Below are 18,673 nucleotides of genomic sequence, written 5' to 3' on the forward strand. Positions count from 1 at the left end.
TGGTAATATGTACCTTAACAGTAACTGCGTTGGTGGGAATGTGGTCGTGACTGCGGACCTACTAGCGCGGTTTTATTTAGTTGGTTTTCGGAATGTGGCCAGGATTAAGTGGGCCGTGGCGGGTGGATGGTGGGGGGGCTCTCTTGTTGTGTCGTTAAAGGTGAAATTCTTGGACTGCCACCAGACGGACCAATGCAAAGGTATTTGCCAAGAATGTTTTCATTGTTGGAGGAGGAGGGGGATGTTTTTGAGGCACTACGTGTCCTCTCCACGTGTCCGTGGTTATATGCACCTTAACAGTAACCGCGTTGGTGGGAAATGGCCTCGCCGCCATCATGTCTTTAGGAAGCCTCTGTTTCCACACCCCAGTGACATAGCATTAGCAGCGGTATAGGCAGAGCCCAGAATTCGTAACATTTCAGCGGTAGCATTAGGGACAGGCCCCAGTAACATATCACTAGCAGCAGTATAGGGGGAGCACAGTATTAGTTCCATTTCAGTAGTAGTAGCAGTCTGGACAGGCCCCAGTAACATATCACTAGCAGCAGAATAGGGGGAGCACAGTATTAGTTCCATTTCAGTAGTAGTTGCAGTCTAGACAGGCCCCAGTAACATATCACTAGCAGCAGTATAGGGGGAGCACAGTATTAGTTTCATTTCAGTAGTAGTTGCAGTCTAGACAGGCCCCAGTAACATATCACTAGCAGCAGATAGGGGGAGCATGTCCTCTAGGCCTACCCCTCAGCATGGTGTATTACGAGTAGAGCAGAAACAGAACGCTGTAATTAAATGTGCTGCTTATTGGCCTGTGGTTGGAGGCTGACTTCGCTTACGGAGCGCACAGCAGAGCCAGGAAACAATTATGCGCAAGCCTGTAGTGAGACCTAGGTGCGAATGACTGAGCTACTGGAATTCACAGCGCAGAACCAGTCAAGTGACCAAAGACCAATGGTAGGCCTTAAGTATTTTGCTTCAATTGTTTAAAATGGTGAGGTGAAAAACCAGACAGACACCGTATGCAGCGTGTATATGTATACTGTTTCCCTCTGGCGGGATGACGGCGATCATGTAACGGACACAGCAGAGCCAGGAAACAATTATGCGCAAGCCTGTAGTGAGACCTAGGTGCGTATGACTGAGCTACTGGAATTCACAGCGAAGAACCAGTCAAGTGGCCAAAGGCCAGTGGTAGGCCTTAAGTATTTTGCTTCAATTGTTTTAAATGGTGAGGTGAGAAACCAGACAGATACCGTATGCAGCATATATATGTATACTGTTTCCCTCTGGCGCTATGACGGCGATCATGTAACGGACACAGCAGAGCCAGGAAACAATTATGTGCAAGCCCGCTGTAACGCTTAGCTGGGTAATAGTTAGCAACTACTACCCCCAGCAGACACGCAGTAAACTGAACACGGTCACAGGCAGCCCAAAGATTTTTTTTTCCAATTTTTTTGAAAAAGCCCACTGCCTATATAGCCAGTATACCTCTTTCCCTGTACCACTGTCCCTGCCTCACCAGTACTGGCCCTATACTATGTACAATGACTGCAGACTGAGGACGCTATGGTCTGCATGCCCGATATACAAAAAAAAAAAAATTTGCAACACTGCTAAAACCAGCCTCAACAGTACTGCACACGGTCAGATGTGGCCCTAAGAAGGACTGTTGGGGTTCTTGAAGACGAATATAACAGCCTAACACTCTCTCTATAGCAGCTACAGCAAGACGGCACTTTCCCTAATGTCTCTCAGCGTGCATCTGTGGCGAGCCGCGGCCGGTCCCAGTTTAGATACTCGGGTGGCACCTGATCTCCCCAGCCACTCACTGCAGGGGGGTGGTATAGGGCTAGAACTTCACAGGAGGAAGTTGTAATGCCTTCCCTGTGTTACTATTGGCCATAAAACGGCGCAAAATTTTCTGGGAAGAAAATGAAAGTGACTCGAACACCGCGTGGTGCTCATCTCGAGTAACGAGCATCTCAAGTACCCTAGTACTCGAACGAGTATCAAGCTCGGACGAGTACGCTCGCTCATCTCTATTCAACTCCCATTACAAATTAGGTTCATTTGCCAAATTCAGAAACTCAATAAGAGCCCATTTTGGCAAATCAGGTGTTGTGTCCAGCCCATGTGATGCAACTAATCAAAGACTTCATTAGTTGTTTCAGGTGTGCTTGAGATAAAATGCATTTAATGACTGAACTGGCTAGGGCTTTGTTGATTGAGATGTTTAATTGCATGTTAAAAATATGGCTGTCAAGACAACAGCCCAAAAAGTTAAGAAAAGATAGCTAAGGCATTGAATGTTCCTAGAGAGAAAGCTGGAAGTTAAAGTAACACTGGTCACACTACCTGGACATGGCAGAAAGAGGAAGCTATCGCTGGCTGCCACCAGATTCCTGAGGAGACCTATTGTCAAAAACTCTCAAGTGACTGCAAAAGACCTGCAGCAGGATTTGCTAGCATTAGTTTTCCCCTTGCGCAAAAGGCACATACTAAATGCTTAAGGTCTACATGCCCGGACTCAAGACACACACCTCTACTAACCCAAAAACACAAAAAAAAGTCGGCACCAATATACTAAAAGCTATATAAATAAGCCACAGAGGTTTGGGGGTTCTGTTCTGTGGAGCGATGAAACAAAACTGGAACTTTTTGAGTTTATGGATCAGTGGTATGTCTGGAGCAGGAAGAATGAAGTATATGCTGAAAAGAACACTGTGTCTACAGTGAAGCATGGTGGGGCCTTGGTGATGCTCTGGGCATCAAAATCCACCAACATTTGGGTTCAGAAGTAGTCCTGGAAGATTCGGGAGTGGCTATTGCAGTTACCTGACTTGAACTCCATAAAAAAATCTTTGGTGGAATTTGAAGAAGATGGTTGCAGCCCCTAAGAATATTAGTGAACTGGAGAGCACTGCCCATGAGAAATGGGCTAAAATCTCTTAGGAACGCAATAAGAAGCTGGCTATGCATCATGTAATAATAATAATAATAATAATAAACTTTATTTGTATAGCGCCAACATATTCCGCAGCGCTTACATAGACAGGGGGGATACAGAAAGACAAAATACAAACATTACAGAACCACGGTTACATATAGTAATCAGTTGATGGAAACAATAGGGGTGAGGGTCCTGCTCCAACGAGCTTACATACTACAAGTAATGGGGTGATACAGAGGGTAAAGGGGCTGGAGATGTGCACGGTATGGCGAGGTGGAGAGTGAGCGATGCTATACACATAGACAATGGTCAGACATTTAGCCGTGTGACGGCAGAAACGGTGTGACTGCAGGAGCGGTTTATGATGGCTAGCAGGGATTGCAGTCAGTAGGTCAGGGAGCATGTTATCAGGCGGAGTACAGAGAGGTTTGTTTAGGGAATGCGGTATGCCTCCCTGAAGAGGTGCGTTTTTAGAGCACGCCTGAAGTTCTGCGAGTCCTGGATTGCTCGGGTAGCCTTTGGTAGTGCGTTCCAGAGGACCGGTGCTGCTCTGGAGAAGTCTTGGAGGCGGGAATGAGAAGTTCGAATAAAAGGGGCACTCAGTCTGGTTTCATTAGCAGAGCGGAGAGCCCGGGCTGGTTGATGGATTGAGATGAGGGAGGCGATATAGGGTGGCGCTGCACTGTGGAGGGCTTTGTGGATGAAGGTAGCGAGTTTGAATTGAATTCTGTATTTAACGGGCAGCCAGTGCAGTGACCGGCACAGGACAGAGGTGTCTGAGTAGCGGCTGGACAGGAAGATGAGCCTGGCTGCCGCATTCAGGATGGACTGGAGAGGGTAGAGTCTGGTGCAGGGGAGGCCGATCAGCAACGAGTTGCAGTAATCGAGCCGGGAGTGGATGAGGGCGACAATAAGCGTTTTTAACGTCTCCACAGTGAGAAAAGAGCGGATTCTTGCGATGTTCTTGAGGTGCAGCTGACATGTTCGGGCCAGAGATTGGATGTAGGGGGCAAAAGAGAGATCAGAGTCAAATATGACCCCTTCATGTTTGCAGAAAGTCATAAAATGGTACTTTACTAAGTACTAAAGAAGCTTGTTAAGAGGGTGTTGAATAATTCTGAGATGACAGTCGCTGTCAAAAGTGGTATTTTGTGTTAAATTTGGATAACTCACTTGTTATATCAGTCGTGTTGATCTATTCATATTGTTCTTGTTCAATTTATTTGCAAACAGCTGACAGTTTATAAATTTGGCAAATAAATCTAATTTCCAGTTTGGGTTGAATCATTTTGATTGCAACTTTACCTTAAAACATACAGTGGTGCCTTGCGTTAAGAGCTTAAAGGGGTTGTCTCGCGGCAGCAAGTGGGGTTATACACTTCTGTATGGCCATATTAATGCACTTTGTAATATACATCGTGCATTAAATATGAGCCATACAGAAGTTATACACTTACCTGCTCTGTTGCTAGCGTCCCCGTCGCCATGGATCCGTCTAATTCTGATATCTGAGGCCTCAGTCAGACGGGCGTTTTTAGCCGCGATTTGCGCATGCGCATGCGTCCGGCGATTTTATAAAACCATTGCTTTGCAATGGTATCGGACACATGAGCGCTTTTTATGCGCTCGTCCGATAAATTATAGAACAAAAAATCGCAGATCGCACCTATCTGCGATCTGCGATTCCTCTTCTCTTCTCTATATGCGCTCAATGGGGCCGGCGGCAGCAGCGCCAACCCCATTGAGAACATATAGAAGACAAATCATTCTTCTCTGCCACAGCTGTAACAGCTGTGACAGAGAAGAACGATGTTTGCCCATTGAATTCAATGGAGCCGGCAATACAGCCGCTCCATTGAAAGCAATGGGCTGCCGGCGTGCGCGGGGTTAATTGTCGGGAAGGGCTTAAATATATAAGCCCTTCCCTGCAATTCATCCTAAAATGTGTTAAAATAAAAAAAAAATTGTATACTCACCTTTCCGCTGCAGCCGGAGTCCAGCCGCGGCCGCTGTCAGTTCTCCTGAACTGCTTCTCGGCACTATTTAGCCGGCGGGGCTTTAAAATCCCCGCCTGCTGAATGATCTGCCTCTGATTGGTCACAGCCCTGACCAATCAGAGGCCGCTTTCACTCACACACCCATTCATGAATTCATGAATGGGTGAGTGACTGCTGCCTCTCAGCGCTGAGCCAATCAGGGGCAGGTCTGACTCACATCCATTCATGAATTCATGAATGGGTGTGAGTGAGACATGCCTCTGATTGGCTCAGCGCTGAGTCAATCAGGGGGCAGGTCTGACTCACACCCCCTTCACACGCACTGCAGGACAGCCGCGTGGAGCTCCGGCTGCCGGGAGAAGGTGAGTATACATATATTTTTTATTTTTACACATTTTAGGATGAATTGCAGGGAAGGGCTTATATATTTAAGCCCTTGCCGACAATTCATCCCGGGCTCGCCCGCAGCGCATTGCTTTAAATGGAGCCGGCTCTATTGCCGTCTCCATTGAATGCAATGCGCTGGACAGCTCCGGCCCGTTTCTAAGGAAACGCAGCTAGGAGCAGATTTTCGGGCGATTTGCGGGCGACTTGCGCGCACCGGTCACGCGATTTGCGGAAGCGCATCCGTCATGCGATCCGCAAATCGCGCGAAAAAACGCCCGTCTGACTAAGGCCTTATGGCGTTTTTAGACACGCTTGCGCTGTGCGGTCTTCTGCTTCTTGTTTGGCCCGGGCATGAGCGGTGTTCTGGCTCCGCTCCCTTCTACGCGGCACCGCGTAGCTCCGCCCCGTCGCGTGTGCCGATTCCAGCCAATCAGGAGGCTGGAATCGGCAATGGAACGCACAGAGCCCATGGTGCACCATGGGAGAAGACCCGCGGTGCACCAGGGGAGAAAACCGCAGTGCATCCCTGGGAAAGGACCGGCGGCCATCTTTGGAGAAGAATTTTATAACTCCATATTTCGTCGGATCGGTGAGTAGCAAGCGGTTTAAAAACCGCTTTAAATTGCTATTTTAGGCTAGGGGGGTGACAGGGGGAATGGGGTAATGTTAAATTTTGAGGTTTGCCGCGAGACAACCCCTTTAATTCATTCCGTGATGGAGCTCTTAATCCAAAACACTCGTAAGGCAAATCAATTTTCCCCATTGAAATGAATGGAAAAGCCATTAACTCTTTCCAATCCACTGTCCGACGTCTGAAGACGTTCTGATTGAAGGCTGTGCAGCTCAGATGTTGGAAGACGTCTGGCAAAGTATTCTTACTGTATATTACTGGCCGCTCTGCTGTCAGGGGCCTCTCCAGCATGTCCCATACCGCACTACTGGCTCTAGCCAGCAGATGGCGTGATAGTATAATGGCAGAAAGAGAAAGCCCCCTAGGAAACCCTGAATCCAAAATTGGATTGCAAAGGGTTAATCTGTTCTGAATCGCAAGTTCTCCAATTGATTTCAGTGGGGATGCCGCTGTCTCATTGAATGCACTAGGCTGCCGGCAACCCCTGCAGTGATTTTCGAGAAGGGCTTTAAATATAAGCCCTTCCCTGAAAATCATCTCTAGCTGTAGTAAAAAATAAAAAAAATATATACTCACCTGTCTGCCGCTGCTGGGGCTCAGGGGTGTCTAGACGCCGCCTGTTCTCCCTGCACTGCTCTGAAGCTCTTCAGCAGGCTGGGATTTAAAATCCTCACCTGCTGATAGGGCTGTGTGTGATTGGCTGAGCGCTCAGCCAATCACAGGCAGCGCTCAGCCATTCATTGAATGACAGCTGAGCGCTGCCTGTGATTTGTCACAGTGCTCAGCCAATCACAGGCAGCGCTTTGCCATTCATTGAATTCAATGAGCTCTATTCTCTGTGTTTAGCATACGCAGACCACGATCTTGTGAAGATGCCCTTAGCTCGGACAGCCTGTTTATACAGGCAGATACATTGTTGGCTCGTTCAAGCGAGAAATCTTTCAGTCATTCACCTTCACTGTATCCGTAAATAAGAACAACTAACCAATTGGTATTTAAACCAAATGATAAGTGAATGAGTCAACGATGATTTTTATGCCTGCATGCAATGAAAGACGGACAAACAGTGAACTATTTATCGTTTGATCATTGGCTGTGTTTGCACTTAACAATTATCGTTCACTTTTGCTCGTTTGAACTATTTTTTGAACGATAATCATTCTGTGTATAAGGGCTATTAGGGAAATCATACTATAATCTACACTGTCTGCACATATTTGTGGGATATGTACTACATACATAATAGCACTGCCTAGGTACATTATAATATGAGGTAGTTTAGAGTTGTTTTTGCACATTTTATCATTGCATGAATACATTATTTCCGCGCTGTGATTCATAGTCTGTAGGTGATTTTTTTTACATAATGCTTATTTTTCTTCAGTAAAAAAACCTGTGTTTTCTTGGCAGGTTACTATGGCGAGGGTGTAAATGCTATCATTGTGTTTGCTGCCTGTTTTCTGCCTGACAGCAGCCGCGCTGACTACAACTATGTCATGGAAAATCTTTTCCTGTGAGTACTTCCCATAAACGCTGTCACACTCTTTATTGTGAATGCAGTCTGTAACATTTTGGCACAACCCTTCTAAAACATTTGGTTCAGTTTATGTGAACAAAGAATACAAAGGGTAAAAAACAAACAGGATAGATAATAGGGAGAATAGTCACGTGTTCATGGAGAAAAAAATCATAAAAACTTTGTAGAACTTTATGCACATGACATTCCTTCTACAAAAACATACTAGGCAAATATGAAGAACACGCAAACATTTTATGTGGTGTTAGTTTATGACATGTCAAAGGATTGCCAAGATCATTATTGGCCGGGGATTGGGCAGTTATTCATTGCTACGGGGCATGTAGGTTTAAAGGAAGCAGTTATAGCTGTAGGCGTTGTGAAAATGTATCTTATGTAATTTTTCTATGTAATGTCACTCCTATTCATTTTTCTTGAAAAAAACAAGCATGGATGACCGAGTAGGAAGTGGTGGTGGTCAACGGTCAATCGTTGGCCATGTTTACTCCGAATGATGATTATAGTTCAAATTTTCATGATCCAGCAATTTTTTCGAATGATAATCATTCTGTGTAAAACTGGTCTAAGACACATTTGTGAATAGCCCTAAGGTCTTGCTGGAATAGCTAACTAACCTGTTGACAAAGCGAAGACAATGTGATTCCTTTGTTTCGTGACATCACTAGGACTCATATATCAATAGTTCTGTTTGTACAACGCACTTGTATAAATACAGATGTGTAACCCAAACCTGGAGGGAAGTCAGTACGGCAGGTTTGAGCTTTCTGCTACATTTTCTTCTACGACCATCATTTTGTCAAAGTGCCATACTTTAGTTCATGACAGGGGCGTAACTAAAGACTCAGGGGCCTGGGTGCAAAAGTTCAGCTGGGGCTTCCCCCCCTCCATCTGTACTTATACCCAGAAGAGTAACTTGAAGATTCGGGGGGCCCCAATGCAAAATCTATAATAGGGCCCCCAACTATAATGCTTTATTCATACTACTAGGCTCCCTATATGGAGAAGATAGGCCTTATGGGCCTCTAAGGGTCCTGGGCCCGGGTGCAACCGCATCACCTGCATCCTCTATAGCTACGCCCCTGGATCAGGAACATGTTGGCATAATGTTTAGCCTGCTTTAAAATTGTTGAAGGATTGCTTCTGGATAAAATCTGTTAGTAAATATGGCCTACTTACTGTTAATTACATTTTTGGAAGAATTTATTTAATTTTTGCATTTTGCCTCAACCCTTTAAGGACCAAGTGTGGAAAATTCCTGACACTTGGTCCTGGGCTTTAATCCTGGGCAATAACAAAAATGCACCATGGGATTAAAGCTTCTGTTCTTGCAATCAAGCAGGAGCAGATTGGGTCTTTGGTTGTCAGACACAGCTGAGGACCCGGAGGAGAAGGGAGAAGCCTTCACCTTTACAGGCTGCATACCACTCGATGAGCATTATATACTAAACAGAGGAAGCCTAGGTGTTACTTCCACTATTCAACTCGGCAACCATGAGACCGCCAAGTGCCCCCTGCTATGGCACATCAGCTCTGTTAGAGGCTATTGTCAATACAGGGGGATGTTCTCCCCTGCAACTAGGGTTCCTATGGATGTCCCAGCTGCATTGGAAAAGTGTGAAATGTAAAAAAAAAAGGCAATGTGAACGACCCCCAAAGGTCTTATTTGATGTCATGGAGGACATAGATGTTAGGAAACATAGTTACAAAAATAAGTTAAAAAATACAGAATAAAATATATACATAAAAAAGATAATGACCCACTGCTTACACAAACCAAAACTGTCGCCCTATGCGCACTGTAAACCCTGTAAAAGTAAACAAGTATAAATCTAAAAAAATTTTTTTTTAGCTTTTTATCCCTAATAATAAAACTAAAACATGGAAGAAATTCAGTGAAAAGAGATATAAAAAATAGCCCTACAGGTAACGGGAAAAAAACGCAGCCAAAAAATTTCGGTAGCTGAAGAAAAAAAAATAGGGCAGTAAAACCACCACATGGGTAAAATCCCTAAAAAGTGTCAGGTCCTTTATGACCAAAACAACCTGGTCCTTAAGCGGTTTATGTATGCCCCTATTATGTTTTACAGGGTGTAGTCAAGAATAGAGATGAGCGAGCACCTAAATGCACGGGTCCGCGTTATTCGAGTCGAGCTTTTCGGAAAATTTGAGAGCTCTACTCGAGTAACGAACCCCATTGACTAGAATGGGAGACTCGAGCATTTTTGTATGTGGGACGCCGGGTCACGAGCTTTTTTTTTTTTTCCCTGGTTCGTGTTCTGTCTCTCTCTCTCTCCCCCCCCCCCCCCCACCTGCCAGACAAAAAATTTGCCATTGAGGCTCGTCGCGGCAGGGAGGGGCCAAAACAGGCACATCACAGTGGGGAGGAGCCAAAAACTGGGGCGGGGCGAACACGGCTTGATGCTCGTTCGAGTACCGAGTACCATCGAGTACGCTAATACTCAAACGGGGATCAAGCTCGGCAGAGTACGTTCGCTCAACTCTAGTCAAGAAGCCTGATCCAGCGCTATATCTCAGTACTGGTGTCCTGTATTAAAATAACAATAGTATACTTGTAGGATCCACTACAGAAAATTGAAATCCATGTTCTGAGGACCCCAGGGGCCCGTGTGCCATACCATTGTGTAGCGCATCCATGCCTTCCTATTCAAGTAGACTATTGTTATTTCCGTCTTTTTGACTACAAGGTGTATATATCTGCTTATGTTCTAGAAGAATTAACTAGGGAAGACAGAAGTGCGTGCAATCCATCCCCCTTACACACCGCATATACCCATGTGACTCTAGGTACGGATAGCCTTCCATACACCTGCATATCTGTTTTCTAATATAAGACAAAACTCACAAAGCTGTTTCCAGAATTGTTCAGTCACCTGGAAAAACACTATGAAAAACCCATTGTTAGGATTTAGAGAAAGACAAAGCTGCCCTTTCTCTTCTGCCATACTCAGATGACATGAAAGGCCAGAGCCACATGTTTGGGGGAATAGATGAGAAATGAGCAGATAGTAAGGTTCAGCTGCTATAGAGCGCAGAGTGCAGTCGGCTGCCGTATCCATTTACTTTTTGTGTGTTACAACGTTGCCTACTTCTAGAGTCGGGACGCAGGGCATATTAGAACTAAGGGCTTAAACAGATGAACGTGTTTGCGCAGGTTTTACGTGCGTGAAACTCACACCTGTAAAATGTGATGAAGCAAAGCCATTGATATCAATGGATTCATTCTCATGAGCGTGAAAATCCTTCACGCGAGAAAAGATAGGACTTGCCCTATCTTTGTGCGTTTTACGCAGGAAGCTGCCATAGAAGTCTATGGCAGGTTAAAAAAAATCAAGATGAAGGGTGTGACCCTGCGGACTACCCAGGTAAAAGAACTGGCCCTAATTTGGCTTCAAATAACCTTTCTATTCCATGGAAAGGGAGTAACACGCATATGTGTGAACTGGCATTGTGAGCATAAAAATTACAGCGCACGCGCCTATCAGCCTATTTAGTGCCAAATCCAAACATTGCTCATGTGCAAATACACTCCGTTGTGGTGAGCGGATTTGCGCACACACTTGTCTGTGGAAGCGGACAATTTGCGCACCAAAGTCCCCATAGAAGTCGGGGGGGGGGGGGGGGGGGGCCTTGCCAAGCTTTGCAGGTGTAAAAATCCCGGCCACAAAACGTGACAAAACGAAACCATTGATTTCAATGGTTTCATCTTCACTGGTGGGATTCTCACGTGTTGATACTACATGCGAGAAAAGATAGGACTTGCCCTATCTTTCTTGCACGTAGTTTTTCTATCCTTTTTTTTCATCCTTGCACAGTAGCGCAAAATTTGAACTATAAGAAAAAAATAAAGAATTTTGACTGGTTCATTCGTGGCGAGCATATTACGCTAATTTCACACGGGCAAGCGCGATATCGGACCATGAAACTCTGTCTGACAGCGCATTCGGGAACATGTTATTTTTCTGCGGATGTGAGGCAGTTTTGTGTCAAAAACTCATTTCAGGGAAGTATCAACCATCGAGACCTGTATGAAGGGTCTGCCACTGATTTGCAGGAATGCTGCCAACCAATAGGTGGCGCTGCAGAGGTATTGTTCCATCTTTGTTATTTGCATCAAAAATGACAGAAATAAGTGAGAACCATGTAAATCAGAGACACGTTTGGTCTCTGTTTGACTGATTAAAGTCCATTGTTCCATACAAGCCATGGTCTGAATACGGTTTTCAGCAATTCAGATCGAACTCTGAGATAAAAAGCCACAGTGTAAATGGAAACACTGATTTTCCTCTTTTTTTTCTAGATATGTAATAAGTACTTTGGAACTTATGGTAGCGGAGGACTATATGATTGTCTATTTAAATGGAGCCACACCAAGAAGAAGAATGCCAGGACTTGGGTGGATGAAGAAGTGTTACCAAATGATAGATAGACGGTGAGATAGTAAATGATTTTGTGAACATTCCGTCTTGTTTGTTATGGATATTCTCTGGCCAAGGCGTTACTAATGAGCTTTTCTCCAGGTCACACAGCAATTGTCCAAGCTGCTATAGCTATTTGTTTCTGTAGATGGCTGTATTAACTGCATGTATTAATTACTTTCTGCCTTATCACAGTCTTAGGAAGAACCTGAAGTCATTCATAATCGTTCATCCATCTTGGTTTATCAGAACTATATTAGCCGTGACACGTCCTTTCATAAGGTACATATGAATCGGTTATGGATATTATAACTCACTGCATTGACTATAAGTCTGTCTGATGTCCTATTAAGTGAGGTACAGTGGCCACACATGTCCTGTCAGTCTTTACTAAATTCTATGAAAGATACAAAAATATCTATCTATCCGTCTCATATCTATCTATCTATCTATCTATCTATCTATCTATCTATCTATCTATCTATCTATCTATCTCATATCTATCTATCTCATATCTATCTATTTATCTATCTCATATCTATCTATCTATCTTATATCTATCTATCTATCTATCTCATATCTATCTATCTTATATCTATCTCTCATATCTATCTATCTATCTCCTATCTATCTCATATCTATCTATCTATCTCATATCTATCTATCTATCTATCTTATATCTATCTCTCATATCTATCTATCTATCTCCTATCTATCTCATATCTATCTATCTATCTTATATCTATCTCTCTCATATCTATCTATCTATGATGACTTCAGACTTGAACTTTCACACCATTTTGGTATGATAACAAGAAATATAAATGCATATAGAATGCGTAAGGTTATTTTAAATTCTCTTTTTAAATAAGTCTTAACCCTGTTCACTTATTTTTTCTTCTTTCCTTTATTTTTACTTTCCTTAATTTTCTCTTTCCCCTTACCTTTCATTTTCCTTTCCTCTCTTTTTCCTTCTCTCCTTTCTCTTTCATTTCTCTCTCCCTTCCCTCTCGTCATCCTTTCCTTTCCCTCTCCCTTCCTCTCTCCTCTCCTTACCCTTTGATTTCCCTCTCCCTTCCTCTCTCCTCTCCTTACCCTTTGATTTCCCTCTGCCTTCCGCTCTACTTTCCCTTCCCTCTCCTTTACCTCCCCCTTCCTCTCTCCTCTCCTTGCCCTCTACTCATCCTTTCCTTACCCTTTCATTTCTCTCTCCCTTCCTCTCTCCTCCTCCTTCCTCTCTCGTCTCCTCTCCCTTCCATGTCCTCACCCTTTCCTTTTCATCTCCTCATCCTTTCATTTCCCTCTCTCTTCCTCTCTGCTCTCCTTTCTTCCCTCCTCTCCCTTCATTCTCCTCACCCTTTCCTTCCCCTCTCATCATCCTTTCATTTCCCTCTCTCTTCCTCTCTGCTCTCCTTTCTTCCTTCCTCTCCTCTCCCTTCCCTCTCCTCATCCTTTCCTTTCCCTCTCCCTTCTTCCCTCCTTTCCTTCTTGTGTTGCCCTTTCCCCTGCTGAGCGCCATCTTGCTTTTTTTTAAAAACTGCTTGGTCTTTTATTTGAGAAGTTGTTCTGTACAAGTCTGAATCCCTTCATAATACATTGTGATGCCTTAACAAGCTGATAATGCTGAATGAAGGATAAAACCTTTGTAGATTGTAAAGTACAAAACTTTAAATGGCCTGCATTTCTACTTCGTGTTGTTGCATTGTCATAGAGGATTATATATAGATCAGAGTTGTAAACACGTATCCTCAGGCTAAAAATAATGAGTCAATTAGGAATAACTCAGATTACTATTGTGATACTTAAACAAATAAGTTTTTTTCTCAGCTCCAAGTTCAGCAGCAAGATAAAGTACGTCTCCAGTCTAGCTGAGCTCAGAGAGCTGATTCCAATGGAATATGTGCAAATTCCAGAAAGTATTATCAAGTGAGTCATTGTGTCAGAATAATTGTTTAAGAAATCGACAACTGAGGAAGCAATTTTCCAGTTATAGTTCATTGAGTCCCATCTGAAAATGAATGTAACGATATGTTATTGGAGGAAATGTATCAAACCTAATAGAAGAACTATCCTTGTTACCCACAGCAGCAGGGAAGAACAAGATCTGTTGGAGCCAATCATTCATGTAATTGTTCCTTGTTGCACCTTTCCCCGTCAGTCCCTAATTTTCTTATGCATGCAAAGTCACAATGATCGATTACAAATGTCACAGCAAAACATTGATAATGCCTCCCACTCAAAGTTCAAGTTTCATATCTTACTGCTCCTTCATTAGCAACTTGGCCAGTTGTTTTGTGTCAGACAGTTTTGATAAATGAGGACCAATGATTGCTTTTTGTACATGTAATTAAATGTAAAATTGACAGTTATTATACACAACAAGACGACATTAAACATTGGATCCCAGTAATAATCCCATGGTTATGAAAGCGTGTGAGCCGGTGCGGGTGAGAGCACAAGGTTCTCAAGGATGGTTTTCAAGGGTGGCTATATGATCTCTCCCCAACAATGGCGCAACGTGGCCCAGCTCGGTTGCTCGCAATGCAAACAGAACAGGCAGATGTACACAATAGTACTTACGGTGTTGTCACGTGATGCCAGTACCTCTTTTTCAGCAAAATGGTTACTCGATATTGAGTAAAAGAGTCTCTAAAAAGTTCAGGTAGCACCTTACAACTAGAATTACATTTTCATTCCACTAATGTATGCAAACAGTTCTGCACATCTAAGTAATATATATTCTCCTTTGGACACTTGTTTACAGTTCACATATAGAATAACTCTGCATTAAGAGTTGATTAATACATTGCTTTATTTATATTGTATTGATCTTGGCATACAGGCTAAAGAAGAGTCTGTAAATAATATTTAAATCCTATCAGCCACATTAAAGGAGCACTTACCGATCAGCAACTGGTGAATTAATGTAGCTGACAGCACTGGTTTAGTCAGGCCACAAAATCTTGCAAGAACTAGTGAGATCTTGTGTAATGGCAGTCTAGTGCTGTGGTGGGCCATGGGAAACCCTGTAGAACTCCCAACCCCGAAGTACATCCCTGACTCCTGTGGGAAGTCTGCCAATTTACTTTAAGGAATAAGGTGTTTTTAAAAATAATTTTTAACCCATTAAGTCTAGGCACAGTAAATATACGGCACCTGGTCCTGGGCTTAAAACCCGGCCGATAGTAAAATTACAGCGGGGCTTTAAGCCTCCTGTCTCTGCAATCAATCAGAGGCAGGAACAGGTAATCAGCTGTTAGTGACAGCTGATAACCCAGAGGAGTAGGTAGGAGGGGTTTTTAACCCTTTCTGCCTTCTGCTTCCCCAAGTACACAGTGCTCAATGAGCACTGTGTACTCAAAAGTGAAAGTAAAAGTGTGACCCCCGGGGTTTCCTGCTACAGCAGAGCTGGAGGGTCATACTAGACCCTTGTCAGTTTTGCCAGTGACTAATGTCACTGCAGGGGTTGTTTTCCCCTGTGACTAGGGCTCCTATGAATGCCCCAGCTAGAGTGGAAAAGTGTCAAATTAAAAAAAATAAATAAATGAATGTCCCCCAGAGGTCTTATATGACGTCATGGGGGACATAAATAGTAAAAAACATAATTACATACATAAGTAAAACAAAATTCCAGAATAAAACAACAATATATACATAAGAAAGAGAATAACATAAAGCCGACGCCAACCAAAACCGTCGCCTTATGCGCCCTGTAAACCAAAACCATACATACTATATATCAAAACGTCCAAAACAAATAGAGGAACCCATTTCCATACTTTATTTTAGCATAAATATACTAAATTTAAAAAAAATAACTATGAATGTTAAAAAAATCATTTTTTTTAGCATTTTGCACCCAATAAAACTAAAAAGCAGGAAAAGAAAGTCAGTGAAAAAGATATTTTAAAAATCGCCCTATATGTAACGGAAAAAAAAATACACAGCAAAAATAATTTTGATAGCTAAAGGAAACAAAATAGGGCAGTAAAACCACCACATGGGTAAAATTCCTAAAAAGTGTCTGGTCCTTAAAGGGGTTGTCCCGCGGCAGCAAGTGGGTCTATACACTTCTGTATGGCCATATTAATGCACTTTGTAATATACATTGTGCATTAATTATGAGCCATACAGAAGTTATAAAAAGTTTTTTACTTACCTGCTCCGTTGCTAGCGTCCTCGTCTCCATGGTGCCGACTAATTTTCGCCCTCCGATGGCCAAATTAGCCGCGCTTGCGCAGTCCGGGTCTTCTGCTTTCTTCTATGGAGCCTTTCGTGCAAGATGCCGGCTCCGTGTAGCTCCGCCCCGTCACGTGCCGATTCCAGCCAATCAGGAGGCTGGAATCGGCAATGGACCGCACAGAAGAGCTGCGGTCCACGGAGGAAGAGGATTCCGGCGGCCATCTTCACAGGTAAGTATAGAAGTCACCGGAGCGCGGGGATTAAGGTAAGCGCTCCGGTAAGCTTTCTGTACGTCCCTGCATCGGGGTTGTCTCGCGCCGAACGGGGGGGGGGGGTTGAAAAAAAAAAAACCCGTTTCGGCGCGGGACAACCCCTTTAAGGTACAAAACAACCAGGTCCTTAAGGGGTTATAGAGAAGTGCTTATTTTTGGGGATCTAATACATTTTCAAATAAAAAGGAAACCACGGTCGTAGTGGTCTGTCGTCTTTAAATTTTACATAATAGAGCGCTTATGATCAAAATGGCCTTTAGTCAGATTAAGTTGGTTAGAAATCTTCTGACCAGAAGGAAAAGATCATGGAACTCACTCATTTACATGATAATAACCACTTTTAGAAGATGTTTCACTAATTGATATACATAGCTGCTCTTAGAAACATACAATGGCTTTGCTCTACTCTGCTATGCTAGGGCAAAACCCAGACGAACGTTGTTATAGTCATTGGGCTCCGTCTGGGGGCATAGTAGCCTCTTACTCTCAAGCTCAGTACTATGGAGCAATTCCAGCAACCTCATTGGTTCTGATTCACAATTCCAGCAACCTGATTGGTTGTTTGGGTTCCCTGATTCAACCTGATTGGTTGTTAAGGACGAACTTGAGACTAATATAAATATATGCCGTCTGGGGCAGTGTGGTTCTGCTATAGAGGAATCCGGTCACTGCAGTGATTCCATTTTTGTGCTCTCAGGATGGAGCAGGAAGATGGAAACTCTGAGCGCAGGTGTGAATGGAGCCTTACAGACTTTTACTAACTGCAGTAAGCAAGTTACAGAGCGAAACTTCTTGGAGCCTTCTCAGTTTAGTCTACTACTTAATTATCTGATGACATTACAGTTATGTCATTCATGCTTGAACTTGTTACTAAGTTTATTTTTAAGGTCAATGTGCAGAGTAATGCTATTAAGTATAATGATTTAATGTCTAAAAATGGCACCAGCCGATCGTAAACGGGCTTATTCTATCTATCTATCTATCTATCTATCTATCTATCTATCTATCTATCTATCTATCTATCTATCTATCTATCTATCTATCTATCTATCTATCTATCTATCTATCACAATATATAAAAATAACATATACATTTTTCCATACAAACTTGTTGCTTAAAGGGGTTATCCGGTTGTAAAGTATTGATAACCTATCGTCAGGATAGGTCATCGATAGTAGATTGGCAGACTTATGTAGCTTGGGACCTGAGCTGATTAGCTGTTCACCCGGCTGGTGCACCTGTGTACTGAGCTGATTTCTTTCCCGAAAGTAGAAAGCCCTGTTTTTTCTGCAGTGGCCAGGCTTGGTATTGCAGGTTGACTTCTCATTGAAATGAGTAGGAACTTTGCCTGCAATATCATGCCTGACCACTGCAATACGAACGGAGCTGTCTGCTTCTTGCAAAAATCAGGTCAGTGCACAAGCACACTGACCTAGCGAGCAGACAATGAGTGAAGGTCCCTAGGCAATGAACCCCCAGCAATCTTCTATTGATGACCTATCCTGAGGTCATCAAACCTTCAATGGTTTACAAATGGACAACCCCTTTAATATGCATATGCACTGTGAAATTTGGAATTAGCTGCGTTGTTTAAGTGGCTTATCACAAAGCATAAAGTGATTGTATGACAATAGGGAAAAAAACTTTTTTTTTTCCAGAAACAGTGTTACTGTTCCATATGGTTGAATTAGACACAATTACACTCCATAAGAGAAGACCTCCATATACACGAGAGAAGAGAACCCAACGTTTCCTTGTCACATGATGTCGGGAGAAGGGAGGATTGGGCATGTTGAATCTGGCAGCAGCTGACTCTATGAGTGTGCATGAGGGAGTTGGGAGGAATAGCTGTCAGTGGAAGCGATTTGAAGGTGTATGAGCACCAATTATTTCAACTAGCCCTCCTTTGCCATAACCTATCTAGCTTATTAATTAGTCAGGCAACATCCTGTATCATGGGTGGATCCTGTTTGTGATGCTAAGAATGACTACCAGTGACCACACGCTTCATATCTATTACATGTACAGGCAGTGTGGTTAGTAGAAGTCAAAGAGTTTAGATGAAAGGAAGTATCAGAATATGCAGAATAGGGAACATGAAAGCAATGTTAGTTACATTACAGGAAAGGTATTTTGCAAGTGGAGGTGATCTTTAATGATAGGCAGTGTGCAGTTTTAGTGTGTTTTGTCAAACTGTGAAGCCCACAGACATACTATATATATATATATATATATATATATATATATATATATATATATATGATTATATGAGTGTGCACC

The 18,673-nt window shown here is 43.2% G+C and overlaps 1 protein-coding gene across 3 annotated transcripts in view; it reads left to right on the top strand.

The window, feature by feature from the left end:
- Positions 1-18,673, top strand: part of PRUNE2 (prune homolog 2 with BCH domain) — a 129,586-nt gene that overhangs the window by 88,685 nt on the left and 22,228 nt on the right. For all 3 annotated transcript variants that reach the window (XM_066604147.1, XM_066604148.1, XM_066604149.1), the window contains 4 exons: positions 7,376-7,478; positions 11,821-11,952; positions 12,134-12,220; positions 13,766-13,864. In XM_066604147.1, the coding sequence (XP_066460244.1) occupies positions 7,376-7,478; positions 11,821-11,952; positions 12,134-12,220; positions 13,766-13,864 (421 nt within the window). The remainder of the gene's footprint in view (positions 1-7,375; positions 7,479-11,820; positions 11,953-12,133; positions 12,221-13,765; positions 13,865-18,673) is intronic.

The sequence above is a fragment of the Eleutherodactylus coqui genome, chromosome 5, assembly GCF_035609145.1.
Source record: "Eleutherodactylus coqui strain aEleCoq1 chromosome 5, aEleCoq1.hap1, whole genome shotgun sequence".
In the NCBI taxonomy this organism is placed as follows: domain Eukaryota; kingdom Metazoa; phylum Chordata; class Amphibia; order Anura; family Eleutherodactylidae; genus Eleutherodactylus; species Eleutherodactylus coqui.